The 18,612-nt window shown below is 42.8% G+C and overlaps 1 protein-coding gene across 8 annotated transcripts in view; it reads left to right on the top strand.

Annotated features, from left to right (window-relative positions):
- RGS3 (regulator of G protein signaling 3) overlaps positions 1-18,612 on the top strand; it is a 172,270-nt gene that overhangs the window by 130,474 nt on the left and 23,184 nt on the right. For 7 of the 8 annotated variants that reach the window (XM_074293639.1, XM_074293638.1, XM_074293641.1 and 4 more), the window contains one exon: positions 14,861-15,706. In XM_074293639.1, the coding sequence (XP_074149740.1) occupies positions 14,861-15,706 (846 nt within the window). Of the gene's footprint in view, positions 1-13,144; positions 13,276-14,860; positions 15,707-18,612 lie in introns of those variants that run through there. The other variant, XM_074293646.1, reaches the window with a different exon arrangement.

The raw sequence follows: 18,612 nt of genomic DNA, 5'->3' as shown, positions 1-18,612 counted from the left end.
GGTCACTTATGAAATGTGCCAGATCCTCCCCGAACCCACTTCTAAGACAGTTCTCTCTCTAATTCCTCTCTTGAGACAGCCTTTTAGAAGGGCCACTCCAGACTGAACTCTGCAAGGGGTGGGGCTGTCTCCCTTAAGTTATACAGACTCAGGGACCTTAGAAGGAAGGAAAAAGCCAAAAGAATAAATCTCTCACCAAGCTGTTGCAAGAGCCAGCAGTGACTTCAGGTTGCTGGGGGATGACTTGCTTTCTCCACATAATGTGCCTTTTCTTGACAAGATTGCACTTAAGCCCCCAACTCCTTAAGTGTCTGAAAAGTCATTCAGAAGTATTTGCTTCGCTGGACTTGCTGCTAGTTACTTTTCCAGGCAACCTAATAGTGCACATTGGACTTAGGTGTGGTAGGGGTTAGGGAAACTCTCTTCCCTTTTCTCCTACATTTCCCCTCGCTAAGTTACAACAAAGAAAATCTCCCAGAAGTGGGACAGCTTTTGGGCATGCAGTTCTCTGGCTATCTGGGGTGGCCTTGTTGACATCTGATGGATCTCTTCTTGGTAGGAGGCAGTTGTTGGCTTTAGACTATTAAGAAGAGCATGTTCCTGCAAGAAGTTAAGAGATTTCAGAATGTAAGTGTCTATATGATACCACCCAGAGCAGGCTTTCTATCATAACTATTTACAGAATGAGGGGAGTGTTTTTAGGCAGGATGGGGATCTGAGAACTGAGAAATTCTGGTTCTTCATGGTGGGGGAGGGAGACATGAGGACTTCTCTGGCCACTAGTTGTGTTCATTCCCCTGAGAGCAAATATGTATGTTAGTCTTGTTATGAGGAGGTTTTTTTTGGTGCATTCCAGTGAGATCTGAAAATGTGTTGGTGTATGTGTATGTTTGTTGGTTTCTTGGAACCCATATGAAGTAAGGAGTGAAACAAATTCAATGTTCTTTGTTAGTAGCTCATCATGTTATCTAACTCAGGTGGCCTAGACGCTGATTGTTGGTACTGCATATATTTCCTGGGCCCCAGGGAATGGCTGTGCTTCCATCCCTCCAATAGATGGGATATTATTGCATGCAAGTCAGATTGCTACTGCCTTCTCCTCTAACCCTAACTCTGTAGGAAGCTCACCTGGATAAAACTTGTAAGTGCTTGGTTGTTTGTGAATATATCATATCCTCCTTTAGAATCTAAGCTTTACAAGGACAGGGTTTTGTTTTGTCCTGTTTTTTGCCTTTCTTTATGTCCCTAGCATTTAGCATAGTGCCTGGGGCACATAGTAAGCACTTAATAAATGCTTGCTGACTTATTGACTGAAGCTTTAGTTTCTTGTCACAGTTTCTAAAGCAAGGGACATTCAATTAGACTAATGAGTGTTGATATTAGATGTAAAATATGTATTTTGTGAAGAGAGCAACTCAGTGGCATTTATTGGTTAAAAGTTTTGGTTAAGGACATGAGGTGGAAAGGCAGGGGGACAGAAGGAAATTGGCTTCTTGGAGTGCCAAGCTGCAGACACTCTCAGCTGTACCTCCCAGTAACTGAGAATTTTCCACTTCTTGCTTCTTCCATCAGAGAACATCAGTAACGTTACTTAAAATAGACTAGTGGACTTGGAAGGGACTTTTGATATTATTCATCTACTTGTTTTACTAATAAGGAAACTGAGTCCTAGAAAAAAGAAACCCAGGCATCAAATTAAGACTGTGCACTTTCCCATAATTCTGTAAGGTTTACTGTGAAGTTTTCTCACACTAATCCTGGGCAAATATTATTAAGGCAACTGAGATTTGGAGAATTGGAGGGGCTTGCTCAGTGATAAATAGGACCATGTATATTAGAGCTGAGATTTAAATATAGGTGTCTAACTATAAACTTAGCACTTTCTTTTATATGATGTTCTATTCTATTAATTCACCTGAGAGTTGGAGATCTCCACAGTATTCTTTGCCTCCATGCTCCTCTATCTACTCTCATAGCCACTTGTCCCCTGGCCTACTGGAATAATTTCTTTTTGGCTTCCTTGCCTTGCATCTTTTCCCTTCTTCATCCCATCTTCCATATAGCTGCTAAAGTGATATCCCTTTTAAAGCACAGATATGCCTGTATTACTCTTTCACTCAGTAAATTCTAATGGCTTCCTGTGACCTCTAGAATCAAATACAGATTCTTCTATCATTTTAAACCATTCATAATCTGTCTCTAGTGTACCATTGCAGAAATATTATGCATTATTCCCCTTCCTTTACTATTTGCCATTCCCGAATCCATGGTTTTATCTCCTTTTCCCATGCCTTTGTACCCCATGTCTAGTTTCCTCCAAAACTCGCCTCAAGCATGTTCTCCATTGAGATGATGAGGGTCATTGATGAGGAAGTGCTTAGTAGTTTTCTGGGAAAGGTGATAGTGGCCTCTGAAACAGAGGGGGTGGGGTATAATAGAAAAAGTCCTGTACTGGGAGGCTGGACAATTGGGTCTCAGCTGTGTAACTAATCAATCACTCAGTTAATAAGCATTTATTAAGTGCTTGTTTTGTGTCATGCATTGCATGAGGTGTTCAACACTGGAGATGGACTAATGAATTGAGGCTGGCTTGGCTAGACTGTAAAGGGGAATAATGTATAATAATTCTAGGGAGCAGTGTAGTCTGATCATATTGTAAGTATAGGAATATCACTTTAATAGCTGTTTGGAGGATGACAGGGAAAGAAGAAACATGAGGCAGGGCAGCCAAGTAGGAAGTTCTTGCAAGAAGTGTTAATGGCTTGAAATAGGATTGTGGCCATGTGAATAGAGAAGTAAGGCTGGGTAGGAGAAAAATAGAGGGAGAATCAAGACTTGGCAACTGATTGGACATGGGAGATAGGGAGAAGTCAAAGTTGTAAAACCTGAGTGATGGGGGAACGGAATAAGCATTTATATAGCATCTACTTTGTGCCAAAAACTGTGCCAAACAATTTTTTTTACACAAATATTACCTCATTTGTTTCTCACATCAACCTTAGTTGATAGTGAAGGCTATAATTATCCTCATTTTACAATTGAGGAGACTGAGACAAATGGATCTTAAGTGATTTGTCCAGAACTCAGGATTTCTAGACTGCAGACTCAACAGTCTGTCATCTCTGAAAGGAAGGATGCAGCTTATCTCCACAGAAGCAGGATGTTAATAAGAGGAGTTGAGTTGTTTTTTATGGGATGGATAATCCTATTTGAGGCATGTTAAATTTGAGATATCTACAGGATTTTCAGTTGAAAATGTAATTGAAAATTTTTGAAAATTTAGTTGATGTGGGATTGGAGCTCAGGAGAGAGACTGAGGTTGGCTCTATAGATGTATAGATCTGGGAGTGATCTGTTTAGAGATTGCAGTTGGACCCACGGGAGCTGATAAGACCACCAAATAAGAGTTTAGAAAAAGAGAAGAGAAGAGAGTTAAAGACAGGGGGATGGGGGCACAGATGATGATCCATTGATGGAAACTTAAGGAGTGATTAGACAGGGAGGAGGAAAAATAGAGAATGTGCTATCATGAAAACTGAGAGGAGAGTGAGTTTCCAGGAGAAAGTCAGTGACTTCAGAGAAATGAAGAAGGATGAAGGCTGAGAAAAGACTCCCAGATTTTGCAATTAATGATGAGTAGATTAGGAAAGAGTATGTTAATTTGAGCAAAGAAGTTGGAAGCCCTCTTGTGAGGAAGAGGAGAGAAAAGGAGGCAATCCAGAGAGACAGATTTTTTCTAGAAATTGAGTGAGAAGGGTGGGAGGGATATGACAGGAGCTTGAGGAGATAGCTACCACATAGGAAAGTAAGGTGAGCTATGTGACTTGACACTATTTACTTTACCTCCCCTCAGTTTTCTTTTCCATAAAATGGAGTTGGATGGGATTTTTTTCTAAGGTCTCTTCTGACTACAACCTTTTATGCTCTCATATTTCTTTTAGCTTGAACAGTCTATGAGTATCAAGGTCCATTCTGAATTCTCTTCTGTCCCCCTTTTCCTGATGATGTGGGTGGAGAATGGGGTACCCATTGCAGATAAAAGCCTTAACTGTACATGTCCAGGAACTGCCCCTATTCCCTTCTTAGTTCTTTGGAGCCTGACAAATAGTTCTCACTGGAAAACCTTCCCCAGCTTTTGTGAGAAAGCCCAAGCGGCCAGAGCTTGTTTGTTGTTTGTGAAGCTATGCTGTTTCCAAGATGTCATCACTCCAGAGAAAGCTATTATTCCTCCCAGGAATAAACAAGCTTGTTTACAGTTCAGTCCCAGGATGTAGGGAGAGGCTGGCGCCTCTCCCCGGGGGTGGGTCTGGGTGAGCTAGCTACTTGCCTTGTTCCTCAGACCCAGCTTCTTCTCCAAGGAAAAGAGTTCTGGTTTGCCAGCAGGGCACAGCTGCAGTGGGCCTAGATATAGAACTTGCTTCTTTAGGGAATGGCAGAAAACTTGAGCCATGTGTCCGGGGACCTTGGGGATATGAGAGCTCCCTAACAGGTCGTAGAGCTTTACTCTAATAGCAGAGTGCTGGGCCAGTTGGAGGGTGTGGATAAGGGGGAAAGCACAGTTTGTCTTGCCCAGATGTCATTAAAGTCCTTCCCACGGCATTCATCTCTTCTCCCTGAGATTGACCTTGCGTGTACTGCCTGGCACTCAGCTTCAGAGTTTGTCCTTTTTGGATGTTCAATTTGAATACAGGTTCTATTCCAAAAGTTCAGATATAAGTGAACTTTTATCTTAGTTACAGAGCACATTTTCCTTTAGAAACAGGGGTCCATGGTGGCTAGGTTTCTGAGCCAGCCCACAGAGATCCATTGAATCCAAAATGTAGTTGAAAGAGTGCTGATGCTGGCCCTGAGCCATGCAGACCCAAAGCGGGAACCCTATAGGCTTTTAAGAGAAGAGCAGATGGAGAATCCCGAATCAAGGAAGCTTTGCAGAAGCATTAAAGGGAAGGTTCTGGCCAAAGGTTTCCAACCTTCCTTGTGTCCTGAACCCCTTTGACTTTCTGGTGAAGCCTATGGATCCTTCTGATAATGTTTTTAACTGCATAAAATAAAACACATAAGATTACAAGGGAGAGGGCAGCTAGGTGGTGCAGTGGATAGAACACTAACCCTGAAGTCAGGAGGACTCGAGTTCAAATCTGGTCTTAGACACTTAACACCTCCTAGCTGTGTGACCCTGGGCAAGTCACTTAACCCCAGCCTCAGGGGGGAAAAAAAATCACAAGGGAAACTAAAGATGGAATTTTCCCGCATCTAAATGCATGGACCCTTTGGATGCGAGGTTAAAAAGCCCTGATATGAAGGCAACTAGATGGTGCCTCCTGGAGTCAGGAGGATCAGAGTTCAAATCCAGCCTCAGACACTTAACACTTATAGCTGTGTGACAATTGCAAGGCTTTGGCTGTAGGCACCATTCATATATCAGGTCTTAAACCCTAGACTTCCTGTTCAACAGAACCTCTCATCTTTAGGGCTATAATTAGCCAGTTCTAGATAGATTGACACAGTAAAGAGGACTCAGAGCCAGAAAAACCTGGGTTCAAGTTCTGCCTTAGCCACATTCTGGGCAAGTTACTTAATCTCTTAGTGTTCTTGGCATCTCTAACCCTCTTAGTCTTGGCTGAGTCGTTGAGCTGTTTCAGTATGAAATTGTCCTCTATTAACTAGAGTTATTTTTTTGCACAAATCCAAAAAAGAATCTTAGCAGAGACTGCATTAGATTGAAAACCTGAAGGCCCAATTCTGGTTCAGGTTCTTTTTACTTGAAAGCTTTTTGATTGAGCAAATAATTTCTCCTTCTGGGCCTCAATTTCTTCTCATTTGTAAAATGAGGGAGTTGAACCAGATTTTTTAAAAATTAATTTTATAATTATAACTTTTTTTTTGACAGTACATATATGCATGGGTAATTTTTTGCAACATTATCCCTTGTACTCCCTTCTGTTCCGAATTTTCCCTCCTTCCCTCCACCCCCTCCCCTAGATGGCAGGCATTCCCATACATATTAAGTATGTTATAGTATATCCTAGATACAATATATGTGTGCAGAACCGAATTTCTTGTTGCACAGGAAGAATTGGATTCAGAAGGTAAAAATAACAGTTTACACTCATTTCCCAGTGTCCCTTTTCTGGATGTAGCTGATTCTATCCATCATTAATCAATTGGAATTGGATTAGCTCTTCTCTATGTTGAAGATTTCCACTTCCATCAGAATACATCCTCATACAGTATCATTGTTGAAGTGTATAATGATCTTCTGGTTCTGCTCATTTCACTCAGCATCAGTTGATATAAGTCTCTCCAAGCCTCTCTGTATTCCTCCTACAGAACAATAATATTCCATAACCTTCATATACCATAGTTTACCCAACCATTCTCCAATTGATGGGCATCCATTCATCTTCCAGCTTCTAGCCACTATGAAAAGGATTGCCACAAACATTTTGGCACATACAGGTCCCTTTCCCTTCTTTAATAGTTCCTTGGGGTATAAGCCCAGTAGTAGTATGGCTGGGTCAAAGGATATGCACATTTTGATAACTTTTTGGGCATAATTCCAGATTGCTCTCCAGAATGGTTGGATTCTTTCACAACTCCACCAACAATGCATCAGTGTCCCAGTTTTCCCACAGCCCCTCCAACATTCATCCTTATTTGTTCCTGTCATTTTAGCCAATCTGACAGGTGTGTAATGATATCTCAGAGTTGTCTTTCTCTGCATTTCTCTGATTAATAGTGATTTGGAACACTTTCATATGAGTGGAAATAGTTTCAATTTCATCATCTGAAAATTGTCTGTTCATATCCTTTGACCATTTATCAATTGGAGAATGGCTTGATTTCTTATAAATTAAAGTCAATTCTCTGTATATTTTGGAGATGAGGCCTTTATCAGAACCTTTAACTGTAAAAATGTTTTCCCAATTTGTTACTTCCCTTCTAATCTTGTTTGCATTAGTTTTGCTTGTGCAGAAACTTTTTAATTTGGTGTAATCAAAATGTTCTATTTTGTGATCAATAATGGTCTCTAGTTCTCCCTTGGACACAAACTCCTTCCTCCTCCACAAGTCTGAGAGGTAAACCATCCCATGTTCCTCCAATTTATTTATGATTTCGTTCTTTATGCCTAAATCTTGGACCCATTTTGATCTAATCTTAGTATGTGGTGTTAAATGTGGGTCCATGCCTAGTTTCTGCCATACTAATTTCCAGTTTTCCCAGCAGTTTTTGTCAAATAATGAATTCTTATCCCAAAATTTGGGATCTTTGGGTTTGTCAAACACTAGATTGCTATTTTTATTCACTATCTTGCCCTGTGAACCTAACCTATGCCACTGATCAACTGGTCTATTTCTTAACCAATACTAAATGGTTTTGGTGACTGTTGCTTTGTAATATAGTTCTAGATCAGGTACAGCTAGACCACCTTCATTTAATTTTTTTTTCATTACTTCCCTTGAAATTCTCGACCTTTTGTTCTTCCATATGAATTCTGTTGTTATTTTTTCTAGGTTATTAAAATAGTTTCTTGGAAGTCTGATTGGTATAGCACTAAATAAATAGATTAGTTTAGGGAGTATTGTCATCTTAATTATATTTGCTCGGCCTATCCAAGAGCACTGAATGTCTTTCCAATTATTTAAATCAGACTTTATTTTTGTGGCAAGTGTTTTGTAATTTTGCTCATACAATTCCTGACTCTCCTTTGGTAGATATATTCCCAAATACTTTATACTATCGACCGTTATTTTGAATGGAATTTCTCTTTGTATCTCTTGCTGTTGGATTGTGTTGGTAATGTATAAAAATGCTGAGGATTTATGTGGATGAGAACCAGATTTTTAAAGTACCTACCTCCTCAACATGTTGTGGGAGAAGAATGGATGGCAGGGTGCTGAAAAGCAACTTTGAACTTTGACTATTCCCCACTTGCTTTGTTCTGACTTGCGATTTGGTGGTACTGAAATGGCCAGGGGAGGGAGTCTGTGGAATTTATAAGTAATTGATGCAGTTTTTAAACAATCTGCTACTTCATGGGCTGGTTTCCAGAGCGAATGCTCCTCCCATCTCCACATGTAGGAAACAGATACTTATGTAATTGGGAAGATCTCTTCATGAAGCTGCCTTTGAATCCCTCCACATGGATGCTTTCCTTGGCATCTCAGGTCTCTCTCATATTTTTGTCATGTTCTATTGTGAATTGTGGGGCCTGTCCCTTTTTTGTGTCTTTTACTTGTCTGTAAGCTTCTTAAAGGTAGGGACTGGCCCTGTTTTGTTTTTTATTTTTATTTCCCACAGCATCTGGGATTACAAGAACATAGATTTACAACTAGAAGGGGAACTAAAGTGTCATTAAGTTAATCCTCTTATTTTATAGATGAGGAGGCTGAGGCACAAAAAGATGAATTGGCTTGTCTGAGCTCACATTGATAGTAAGAAGTAAAGCCAGGAACTGAACAAATCCTTCCACTACACCATGCTGCCTCCTGTCCCAACAGGGAGGGCCCTAACCTGCCCCTGCTGTACCAGCTTCAAGCACATTCTTTCAATGTGGCTCCTGATTGACCCTTCTTCACATTTTGATTCTGTGGAGGGAGGGATGGAAGTCCTGGTATTGAAGAGCTCTCAGGCAGCTTCTTCATTTCCATTGGTGATCCCTGGTGGTGTTGGCATTTGACCACAGGGAGGGGGAGGAGCTTTAACTTTCATCCCAAAGGTGCACAAATTCCCTTGCTTCTGCTTTCCTGAGCCACAGGATCATTAGTAGTATTTTGCTTCCTGTTCCCTAGGAGTGATGTGAAAGTTCCTGCTTTGTGACTATGATTACCAGTAATGCTCTGAACCTCTGAGGGCACTTAGGCTGGGACTGACTGTGTGTCCAGAGACCATGGGTCAGGCAGGAGTTCCTAAGATCACTCCCTTGGGAATTCTACTGAAATGGGGGTTCCAAAGACTAGCCTTCTACTGGGGGTCTTCAGTAAATAATGTTCCCCCTCTAACAATTTCAGCCAATGAGTTTCCTAAAGGAAGAAAAAGTGAAAATAGATTTCATTTGTTTTTCTTCCTCAGTAAATCTTCAGTCTGAGTGAACCTTTTGGGAACTACCACATTCTCTTGATAGGGCTTGGTGCAAGTCCTTTCTCCCTTGCCCAGTACCTCTGTTTCCCCATTATGATAGCCACGATTTGGGCTCCTTAATACTACAGATAAGAAGTGGTGTTTTTCTTCAAATATACAGGAGATGTGACCCTTGGACTGTCATGTCTGAATTCCACTGAGTTTGTCTTTGTTAGTGTTTTCCTTTAAGAAAGGGTGCAAATGTGAGATAATAAATGAAAGGACAGTGATAGTAATATTTGCATTGTTCTTATACCCTTTCTAACTCCTTCTCTTGTGTTTTGATGTTGACCATACACTTCTTCCAGAATGGCCTGGGCCCTAATGATGGACCTCAGATCTTTCAAGTGTAGATTGGATTAAAGAGAGCTCTTGATGCAGTTCCTGCCCCAGAGCTTGGAGGGAACCTGAGAAGGTTCCTTCTGAATAAAGTTTACCCTTGCCAAGGCGTATTACCAGTAAGATTGAGGATTCTGGGCATTTGACACTGGGGAATTCCCATAAGTTGAGGAGAGCTGTAGTTTTGCAATGTCTTCCTCATTCTCTATTGGGAAATCCCAAGTAGGGATATTGAGAAGAAGCAATTAGGAATTAGGACCAAAAGAAATAGGTTGGGTTTTTTTTTTTTTTCCAGTGTGGTAAACTTGGAGTCAGGATTCTGGTCCCGGAGTGACCAATAGTACTCTCTGAATTTGAGCCTTAGCTTTCTCTTAATAAAGAATAATAATAATAAAATACCTACTTTGTAATGCTAATATGAGGAAAATACTTTGTTGACTCTTTAAGTGTTTTAAATTGTTGTTACTTTTATTCTGAGAATAAGTCCATTAACTCCATCAATTTCTTTTGGAAAGTTGTTCATGACATATAGCAGGAATGTCATGGCTTCCCTTGGAGAAGCTGACACAGGGTGAATTAGGGTGGATAATACATATCTCTAGGATCCTGGGAGTTCCTGACTTAGACTGAGTTAATTTATTATTGTGTCACATCAAGTTAGAGAATAGGACTAGGAGTCTCAGATGATGCCTGGGACTTGTGGAGGAACCTTAATATTTATGCAAGAAGAGTTTGATCTGAGTTGTTCCTTATATACTTCCTGCCAGGGCAAGAAAATAGTTTATGTGGGTTGATGGTTAATAGTTTATGTGGGTTGATGGTTAGGGCCTATATGTATGTATGTATATATGAAAAATATCTGCCTTTGTTTTGATGACCTTTGACCGTGGGTAGATTCCTGTGAGCAATCTATGGGATAAGAGCTGCACTGATTATATATTTGGGCATGCATCTCAGGCTGAGATGAAGAGACCAACATCCCCAGGCCTGACCAAATTCAGAATCTGCAGACCAGGTCATATGGCCTAATGTACTCTCCACAACTCCCACTCTCATTTCTTTGGTCTATTGGTTCCATCTAGGGGCATGCTAATAAATGTTTAATAACAGGGTTTCTGAAAAAGTGCCAAATTTTAAGGTTTCATCTGTACTATTGATATTTTCTCCATCATTTTATTAAGTCCAGACAATTGACAAAACAATAAATCAATTTATTCACAATGAAAATTTAAAATTGATTCTTACTGGCTGTTGAGAGCTGGTTTTAGCACATACCCCTAGTTCCATCCCTCTTCTAGGGATTTTCTCTATACAAAAACTTTCCTGCTCTGAGATGTTAGAATGTGGAAATATTCCTAATAAATGAGGGAGAATGCGGGTCTCTTTGAAGAATCTTACCAACTTAAAGGAGGCAAACATTTAATGAGATGGGAGATTTGGAGGTTTAGAGCATGAATAGAAAAGGGGATGTTTGCCTATTTCTTCCTAGGCAAGTTTGAGTTACACTGCCATAGTTGAACCTTTTCTAATTTGAGGCTATGAGAGCTTTTTGTTGTATAACACAAGGGTAGGTAAACATTTAAAATATTGTTGTAGGCAAACCTTCTGGAGGCACTTATTCTGAAAGAACAGGGTTAAACATACAAGAAACCATGTTGTCTGGTTATGTAAAACTATAAAAGGCAGCTTTCACAGAACCATACAATTGCTGAAATCTTATCTTGTCCACTGGAAACTTAGAGTAGATGAGCTGAGATCTTAGACCATTTTGTTCAACCCTCTCTTTTAGAGAAGGGAGGAACCACCCTTTACACAGAGTCATTGAACAGGGAAATAAAAAAGTGAACTTAATTCTACTCTTTTTGTGCTGTCAAAACTAATTTTTCAATCTCATGACCAGCTTTCCTAAATGGATTGTTTTTGTTTGTTCAACACAGCAAATAAGATTTACATTTATGAGTGCTGGCTAGAAGGGTTGCCTTTCCAAATTTTCAACTACTCATTCACTTATTCAGTATCGATCACTTACAACTAGTATTCCTAGACTTGTGTTAACTATTATGTGGGATAGGAAAGCAGTACTTTCCCTTGCCTTAAAAGAGTGTATAGTCAAGAAATGATCTTACCAGATTCTCTAAAAACCCATACTTTTGTGGGTTTCTCCTTTCTCTGAAGGAGTCTCAGTTTTTAGACCAAGGACCCATCCTTCTGCCATTGTTTCTCCTACCCAATACCTGCTCAATATCTGGTGCCATGCCAGTGTATCTTAGTGGCTTAACCAATCCTTCAAAAATTCAGGCCTGCCTGTATATTTCTTGTAGTCTGGGCAAGTCAGAGATAAATATGATAGTTCCTGATAAGCTTTGGGTTTACTATCTGCTGTTCTCTCTATTGCAGCCCTAAAACCCTGGATTGACTTTGGTAGAGAATTTAATGAAATACTAAATTGAGCCTCCTTTTGGTAAATTTCCTGCTCCTGTGTTATCTGATGTGAGCATGGGCAGAATTAAATGAAGCTACAGCTAAGCCAAGTTAAAAGATAGGAGTAGTTCTAGAAATGTTCCTGGAAGGAGAGAAAAATCAGGTGTCTGAAAATGCTAGGCTTGGAATGAATAAGAAGGTGCTGTCCAGTTTCTTTAAATACCACTAAGGTTGTCTTCTTGGCCAGGTCTTCAAACTCTGTTCAGGGACCAGGGACCAGTAGAATGGCATGTCCAGCTGAGCTGAGGCTTGGGAACAGGGTGTCTCCAATCCAACCTTCCTCCCAGGTAGGAGTAAATTTACGGGGCCCAGAACTCTTTCCAAGGGCAAGTGAGGAGGTATTTGTGATCCTTTTGTAGGTGATTGGATTGTGTACACGTTGTCTCACCCTGTTCTCTTTCCTCTAGGATTTCTCAGAGCTCCACAAGTTTGTATGTATTATAAGGCAGTCTGGTGCAGTAGAAAGAACACTGGGTTGGGAATCTACAGAATGGGACTGGCAGAATCTTTGTACCATGAAGGCCTGGGACTGATTGGCTTGTAGCAGCTGCCAGATGCTGTAGCTCATATTGCCTCTCCTATCCCCTAGGAAAAGATCAGGAGTTTCCAGTCTTGGGCCAAAGGGCTGCGCTCTGGCCTCCTGGTGAAGTGCCTCTCTGGCAGCATGAAACTTCCAGGCAAAACCCCCGTGATCCCATAGCTGAAAGGGCGGGTCAGCACTAGGAGCAGAGAGGAAGCTAGTGACCATGTGGTACAGAGGAGGAAACCTCGGACTAGAAGGGTCCCTTTAAGCCTATGATTTTCTCTCTGTGTGGGCCTCAGCTTCCCTTTCTAAAAATGAGGTGCTTGGACTTGGTTGACTTTTAATTTTTTTTCTTGCCCTGACATCCATTGATTCTTAAATAGGCCCTTTGACTAGGAAGTTTCTCATAGAAATCCCCTGTGGTGAAAGCAAGAAGGACCTGCCTTCTTGGATGGAGGAGGCAGAGGTGATTAGGAGGCACTTCCCCTTTTTCAGCATTGTTTGTTTTTGCTCTAATCTGCCAGTGGGAATGGTCTGAGCCGCCTGACTTGCATTTCTGGTTCTGGGTCTGTCACTGCATTTTCCAGCCCCCCCAGCCCACCAGGGTGTTGGTGAAGGAGTCACCCACGGGGCAGGCCACAGCCACTCCTGCCCCTCCTCCACCCTAGGCCACCCCAGGAAAGGGGAAATTCAGAGCTAGTCACTTCCCTGGAGAGGCAGATCTGGAGGTGCTGTGCCTCGGTGGTGGCACTGACTACGGATGAGAACTGAGTCGCCGTTTGCCATCATTTTTTCTGCTGATGCATAAGGAAGTAGGTAGAGAATTGTCTGGGAGAGTGGGGGTTCTACAATTTGCTGCTGAACTCCTTTGGTGGGTGGCATGGCAAGCCAGGATTTGAAACCTGGGAGTGATGAGGATGCTTTTCAGGGAGCAGCAGTCTCAAGTCACATTTAAGGGACAGTAGGAAAGCTCCAACTCTAATGCTGCCTCAGACCCCTTCTTCAGGGTCTCAGGGAGGTGCCCTGCCGAGGTGGAGTTCAGCTCTTCGTTTCTCAGCATGGGCACTGCTCAGGGTGAATGTGTGTGCTGGGGTGGCCAGGGGGAAGAGGCGTTGGGCCAGAGGCTTCAGTTCTCTGGCATTCGGTGGGGTTTAACTGTGGGGGGAGATTCCATTTATCTTCCTGTCTGGCCTCCGAAAGTTTTCTTTGTTCAGAGTTCTTTCATGAATATTATTTGAGAGAACCTCATTAACCCTCATGAATCCTGTACATCAGTAAATTGGTAGAGGTACGATTTTGAACTCAGATTTTCTTCCTCCTGCTGCAATGTCTTTTCCACTAAATCTACAATACTGAGAAAGGGAGAACTTGGGACCTTGTGCAAAGAATCTCTGAGCAGAGAGATGGCTCAGAGCTGTGCAGAAAAGTTGGTGACATTCTTATCAGGGCTTAGAAAGTAGAATTGGTCTCTCTGGTTTGTTACCCCTGGAACCTGATGCATAGAGGCCAAATATAAAGTTAACACACTCATCCTTCTTTGCTTTCCAAGGCATAGTAATGTTCCCCAGAATGTTGGTACTGGTTAAATATCTCCTTTACTTTTCACTTTATTGTTCTTTCTTTCCTATCTGTCACATGATGGTATTGCCTCTGTCTTCTGCCAGGCTCAGTCACAACCTGCCATGTGAGATGGATAGATTCAATCCAGAGCTAGGAAGAGAGCTACTGAATTTTGTTACATACAGCAGGAAGAATCGGAAGGCCTCCTGGTGACTGCAACTCCCATGTCTCTGCATGCCTAGCATTGATTAAAAAGCCAAAAGTCTTGGCTTCAGGGGTCTCTAGCTATGGGACTCTCTCAAGGGTAGGAAATCAGTGTTCAGGTATCAGGTTGTCATTTGAGATGTGGGCAGTTTGAAAGGACCCGGTAAAGAATTTTTCATTTGGATTTCTAGTGGATTTGAGTTCAGAGTCCATCTCTGCTACTTAATACCTTTGTTACTCCAGGCAAATCACTGTGAGGATCTGGATAATCTCTAAACGCTCTTTCAATTAAAATAAATTTTTAAAAAACTGGTCTTATGGACATTAGCCTGAAATATAAGAGCTAAGACTTCTGGGACTTTTACACAATTTGATGTTCTTTGACCTGACCTGATCTTGTGTATTCTCTCCCTCCCTCTTCCTTTCTCTCCCTCCTCCTCTTCCTCCCTCCCTCCCTCTTTCTTTCTTTTTCTCCCTCCCTTCTTCCCTTTTTCTTCTTCCCTCTCCTCTTCTCTCTCTTCTCCTCCTCTCCTTGTCTCTGTCTGTCTGTCTCTCAATCTCTGTCTCTGTCTCTCTGTCTCTGTCTCTGTCTCTCTCTTCCTCTTCCTCCTCCTCCTTTCTTTTTCTCTCTAGATGCTTGAGACAGACGTAGATGAAAGAAAAGAGATGCCTTCGGAGGAGGAGATACCTCCTCCTACTGAGGTGGGGGCTAGTGGAGCATCTGAGGAACGGAGGCCTTCTGAGAGCATCTGTTCCCAAAAGGAAGCACTTGCAGGGGAGACTACAGGCCTGGAAGAGGTGGCCAGTGAAGCACCTGAGGAGCAGAAACCTCTTGAAGACTACCTATCCCAGGTGGAGGCCTCTGCAGAGGAGGCCACAAGTGCAGAGGTTGCCCAGGCTGCTGAGGGGGTGGCCAATGGTGCACCAGAAGCGCCAGAGCCTCCTGCCAGTGAGTGTCTTCAAGAAGTGCCCACAGAGGTGGCTACAGGCTCTTGGGTGTCTCCGTTAAGTGACAAGCAGCCCTTTGTGATTCCTGAGGTCCGCCTGGATGCCACCTTCAGCCAGAGCCTGGGGGCAGAGGGGGTGGAGCAGGATGGGGCCCTGGATGACGAGGCTGAAGAAGAGGAGGAGGAAGGAGAGGGTGAGGAAGAGTATGAGGATGAGGACGAAGAGAGCGATGACAACTACTTAGAGCGGAATGAGCCCAAGCGGTGCAGCATGATCGAGACCTCGGGCCCTCCTGGGGCCTTCATGCTGACGGTGCAGAGCTCCCTGCGGCGCCGCACCCACAGTGAGGGTAGCCTCCTGCAGGAGACCAAGAGCCACTGCTTCACCTCGGACACCACCCTCAACTGCTCGGATGGCGAGGGCAGCAAGAGTGGCTGGGGCCTGGCCTCCCCCCGCATGGTGAAGAAGGAGCTAGCCCGCAACGGGGGCTCCATGCACCAGCTGTCTCTCTTCTTCACAGGGCACAGAAAGGTAGGTGGGGACACCTCGGGGTGGGACCTGGGCCCTGCCCAGCCTGTGGCTAAACAGCATCAGCTTAGCACTTAGACCAGACCTAAGGTCATCTTACGGAGGGGGACTGAGGCACACAGAGCTTAAGGGACCTGCCCACATTCATGCCATAGGTAGCAGAGGCAAGACTGTTGTTGAGTCCCATTTGAGGTTTCTTGGCAAAGATACACAGTGGTTCACCATTTCTTTCTCTAGTTCACTTTACAGATGAAGAAGCAGAGGCAGACTGGGTTAAGTGATTGCCCAGGATCACACAGCTAGGAAATGTCTGAGGCTGGATTTGAAGTCAGATGTTCCTCCAGGACCAGTAAGAGGCAGGATTAGAAAACTTGTTTAGGAACAAGGAAGACTGAGAATAATCCAAGCCAAGGGGAGCCATCTGCAGAGGAGCCTAGAAACCTGAAGGTGCCCCTGCCCACTGAGGGGGTGGCCAATGGGGCACTTGAGGAGCCTGGGCTTCCCGCCAGGGACTGTCCTCAAGAGGAAGTGCCCACAGAGTATGTTACGGGTTCTCAGGCCCATCCCTTAACTGACAAGCAGCCCTTTGTGTGATCCCCAAGGTCCACCTGGACCCCACCTTCAGCCAGAGCTTAGGGACAGAGGGGGTAGAGCAGGATGGGGCCCTGGATGATGAGGCTGAAGAATAGGACAGCTGGGGCTAATAAGAAAGTTTAAAACAATAGTCCTTGTTGTCACACACAGCACTTATAACTTAGTTAAGGAAACAAAGCATACTTAGAAAATTAAATGATCAGTACAACAATGAGATGTAACAGGGTAGCAGATGCTGAATTCCAAGTTTGTGTCACAGAAAACTGTGGGCTTTCAGAGGGTGATGGCCTTTGAATCCCTGTGGCTTGGAATAGGCTGAGATTTTTCGAGGGAAGTGAAAATGACTAGGGCCTTAAAGGACAGTTAAACATTGGCCCTAAAGCAGAGCAAAGAGAAATAATGTGAAGGAAGGAAGAGAGGCAGGAATCTCTAGGGCAGGTTTGTTTTAGAGACAATGAGTAGACTTTGGCTGAGGCTAGAGAGGAAGGGTGATTAGCATTGGACTTGGTGCTAGAAATGTCTGAAAAGAAGGCCCATTTTCTCTCTCTAATTATCTTTGGTCTAAGAAATATTTTCTTCAGGAGAATTTGAGGCTGAGGGTTTGTGGAGAGAGATCAAACTTGAAGGAGTATAGAAACTCCACCTTCTGCATCCTGAGTGTCAAGCCTTACAGAGATGTTTGTTTATTTAGAGTTAAATCTTTATTTTATTAACACACTTTTTCTACGGGGTTCTCACTTTGTACCCTTTTCAAAACTAAGATCTGCAACTAAGCAAAACAAAGTAAAGTCTTGGCCCCCGAGCTTTGATTAACATATCTTTCTGGACTTGGCTGGGAGCTGAGAGGGGTCACTCTGACGAGTGGCGCAATTGATGCCCAGGGAGGAGCCGGCACTTAGCTCAAGTCACACAGGACTGGAAGAGGACGGTGAGCACCTTTCACATACAGGCATTTAATACAAGCTTGTGGAATTGAATGGGTTAAGGTTAGAACTAGACTTGGGGGTGGGGCCCATGCTTACATTAATCCTTAAAGCTTTCAGGCCCAAGAATATGTTAGGTTTTGAGTGAAATATTGGCATCCCGGCAGGGAAAGCTCATTAATGGGATCTGGGGAGCAGAGGTTTAGAGCTGGATCACCCCTGCCCTCTAGTGGAGAGAGGCCCAGCCAGAGCTTCTGAGAGGGATTGGCTCTTTCATTTCCATGGAAGTCTCCAGGGTCCCTAGTTTTCCAGCTCTCAGGTCTGACTTAAGGTGAACCTCACTCATGGTTTGTTTGCTGACCTACAGCGGCAAATATATCAACTCTTCAAAAGGTGGGTGTTGTTCACGCGTTTTAAGTGGTATCTGACTTCTTGACCCCATTTGGGCTTTCTTGACAAAAATATCAGAGGAGTTTGCCATTTCTTTCTCCAGCTCATTTTATAGATTGAAGAAATTGAGGCAAACAGGATATAATGACTTGTCCATGGTCACACAGCTAGTAAGTGTCTGAGGCTACATTTGAACTCAAGAATATGAGTCTACTTGACTCCAGGGCTGGCACGCAATCCACTATACCACCTAACTGTCCATTACTTCAAAGTACACTATGCTTTAAAATCTTTCCTCTCTTCCTTTTTTTTCTGTTCTCTCCCCTCCAAAAAAGGATTCCCACTTCCTCAGTTTACATGCCTTTACAACCTGATTATCTTAGAACCATACAATGTTGGTACTGGAAGTGACCCAAAAAATCTTCCAATCTAATACCTTTTATGTGGAAAGGGAGGAGCAGGGAGTGATTGATTTCTTCAAGGAAAAAAACACAAAGCAAGTTAGTGAAAAAGCCAGGACTTTTAAAATTTAAGTTTCCTGATTCCCCGATCTGCCTGCCTTCATGCCAAGTATGCACAGAAGTTAGTTCTCTTTAAAAGCTTCTATAAGCTACACTTCTGAATAGATTTCCTAGACCTACTCTTTATTGTGCATAGAAAAAAAATTCTGCATCAATATATTCATCTTTCAAATGATCTCTTTTCCATAGATTTTCCTTCATCAGATCCTCCCTTGAGTAGAAGTAGGGTCTAGATTTTTATTATCAACAACAATAATAACTTATTCATAATGATTTGTGATCAGTGAGTCAACAAGCATTTGTTATATGTCTACCACAATCAGGCATGTGTTGACTGCTGGACAGAGAAAGAAAAGCAAAAATAACTGTTTCTGTCCTTACATTCTAATGGGGAAACCCATGGAAAAACTTATGTGCAGACAAGATACACAGAAAGGAAACGGAAGGTAGTCTCCAGTGGGAGGAGGGAGGAGGGAAGAGG

Source organism: Sminthopsis crassicaudata, chromosome 2 (assembly GCF_048593235.1).
Source record: "Sminthopsis crassicaudata isolate SCR6 chromosome 2, ASM4859323v1, whole genome shotgun sequence".
NCBI classification, from domain to species: domain Eukaryota; kingdom Metazoa; phylum Chordata; class Mammalia; order Dasyuromorphia; family Dasyuridae; genus Sminthopsis; species Sminthopsis crassicaudata.
Note: the sequence above shows the minus strand (reverse complement) of the source record. Positions and strands in the feature narration are given on the sequence as shown.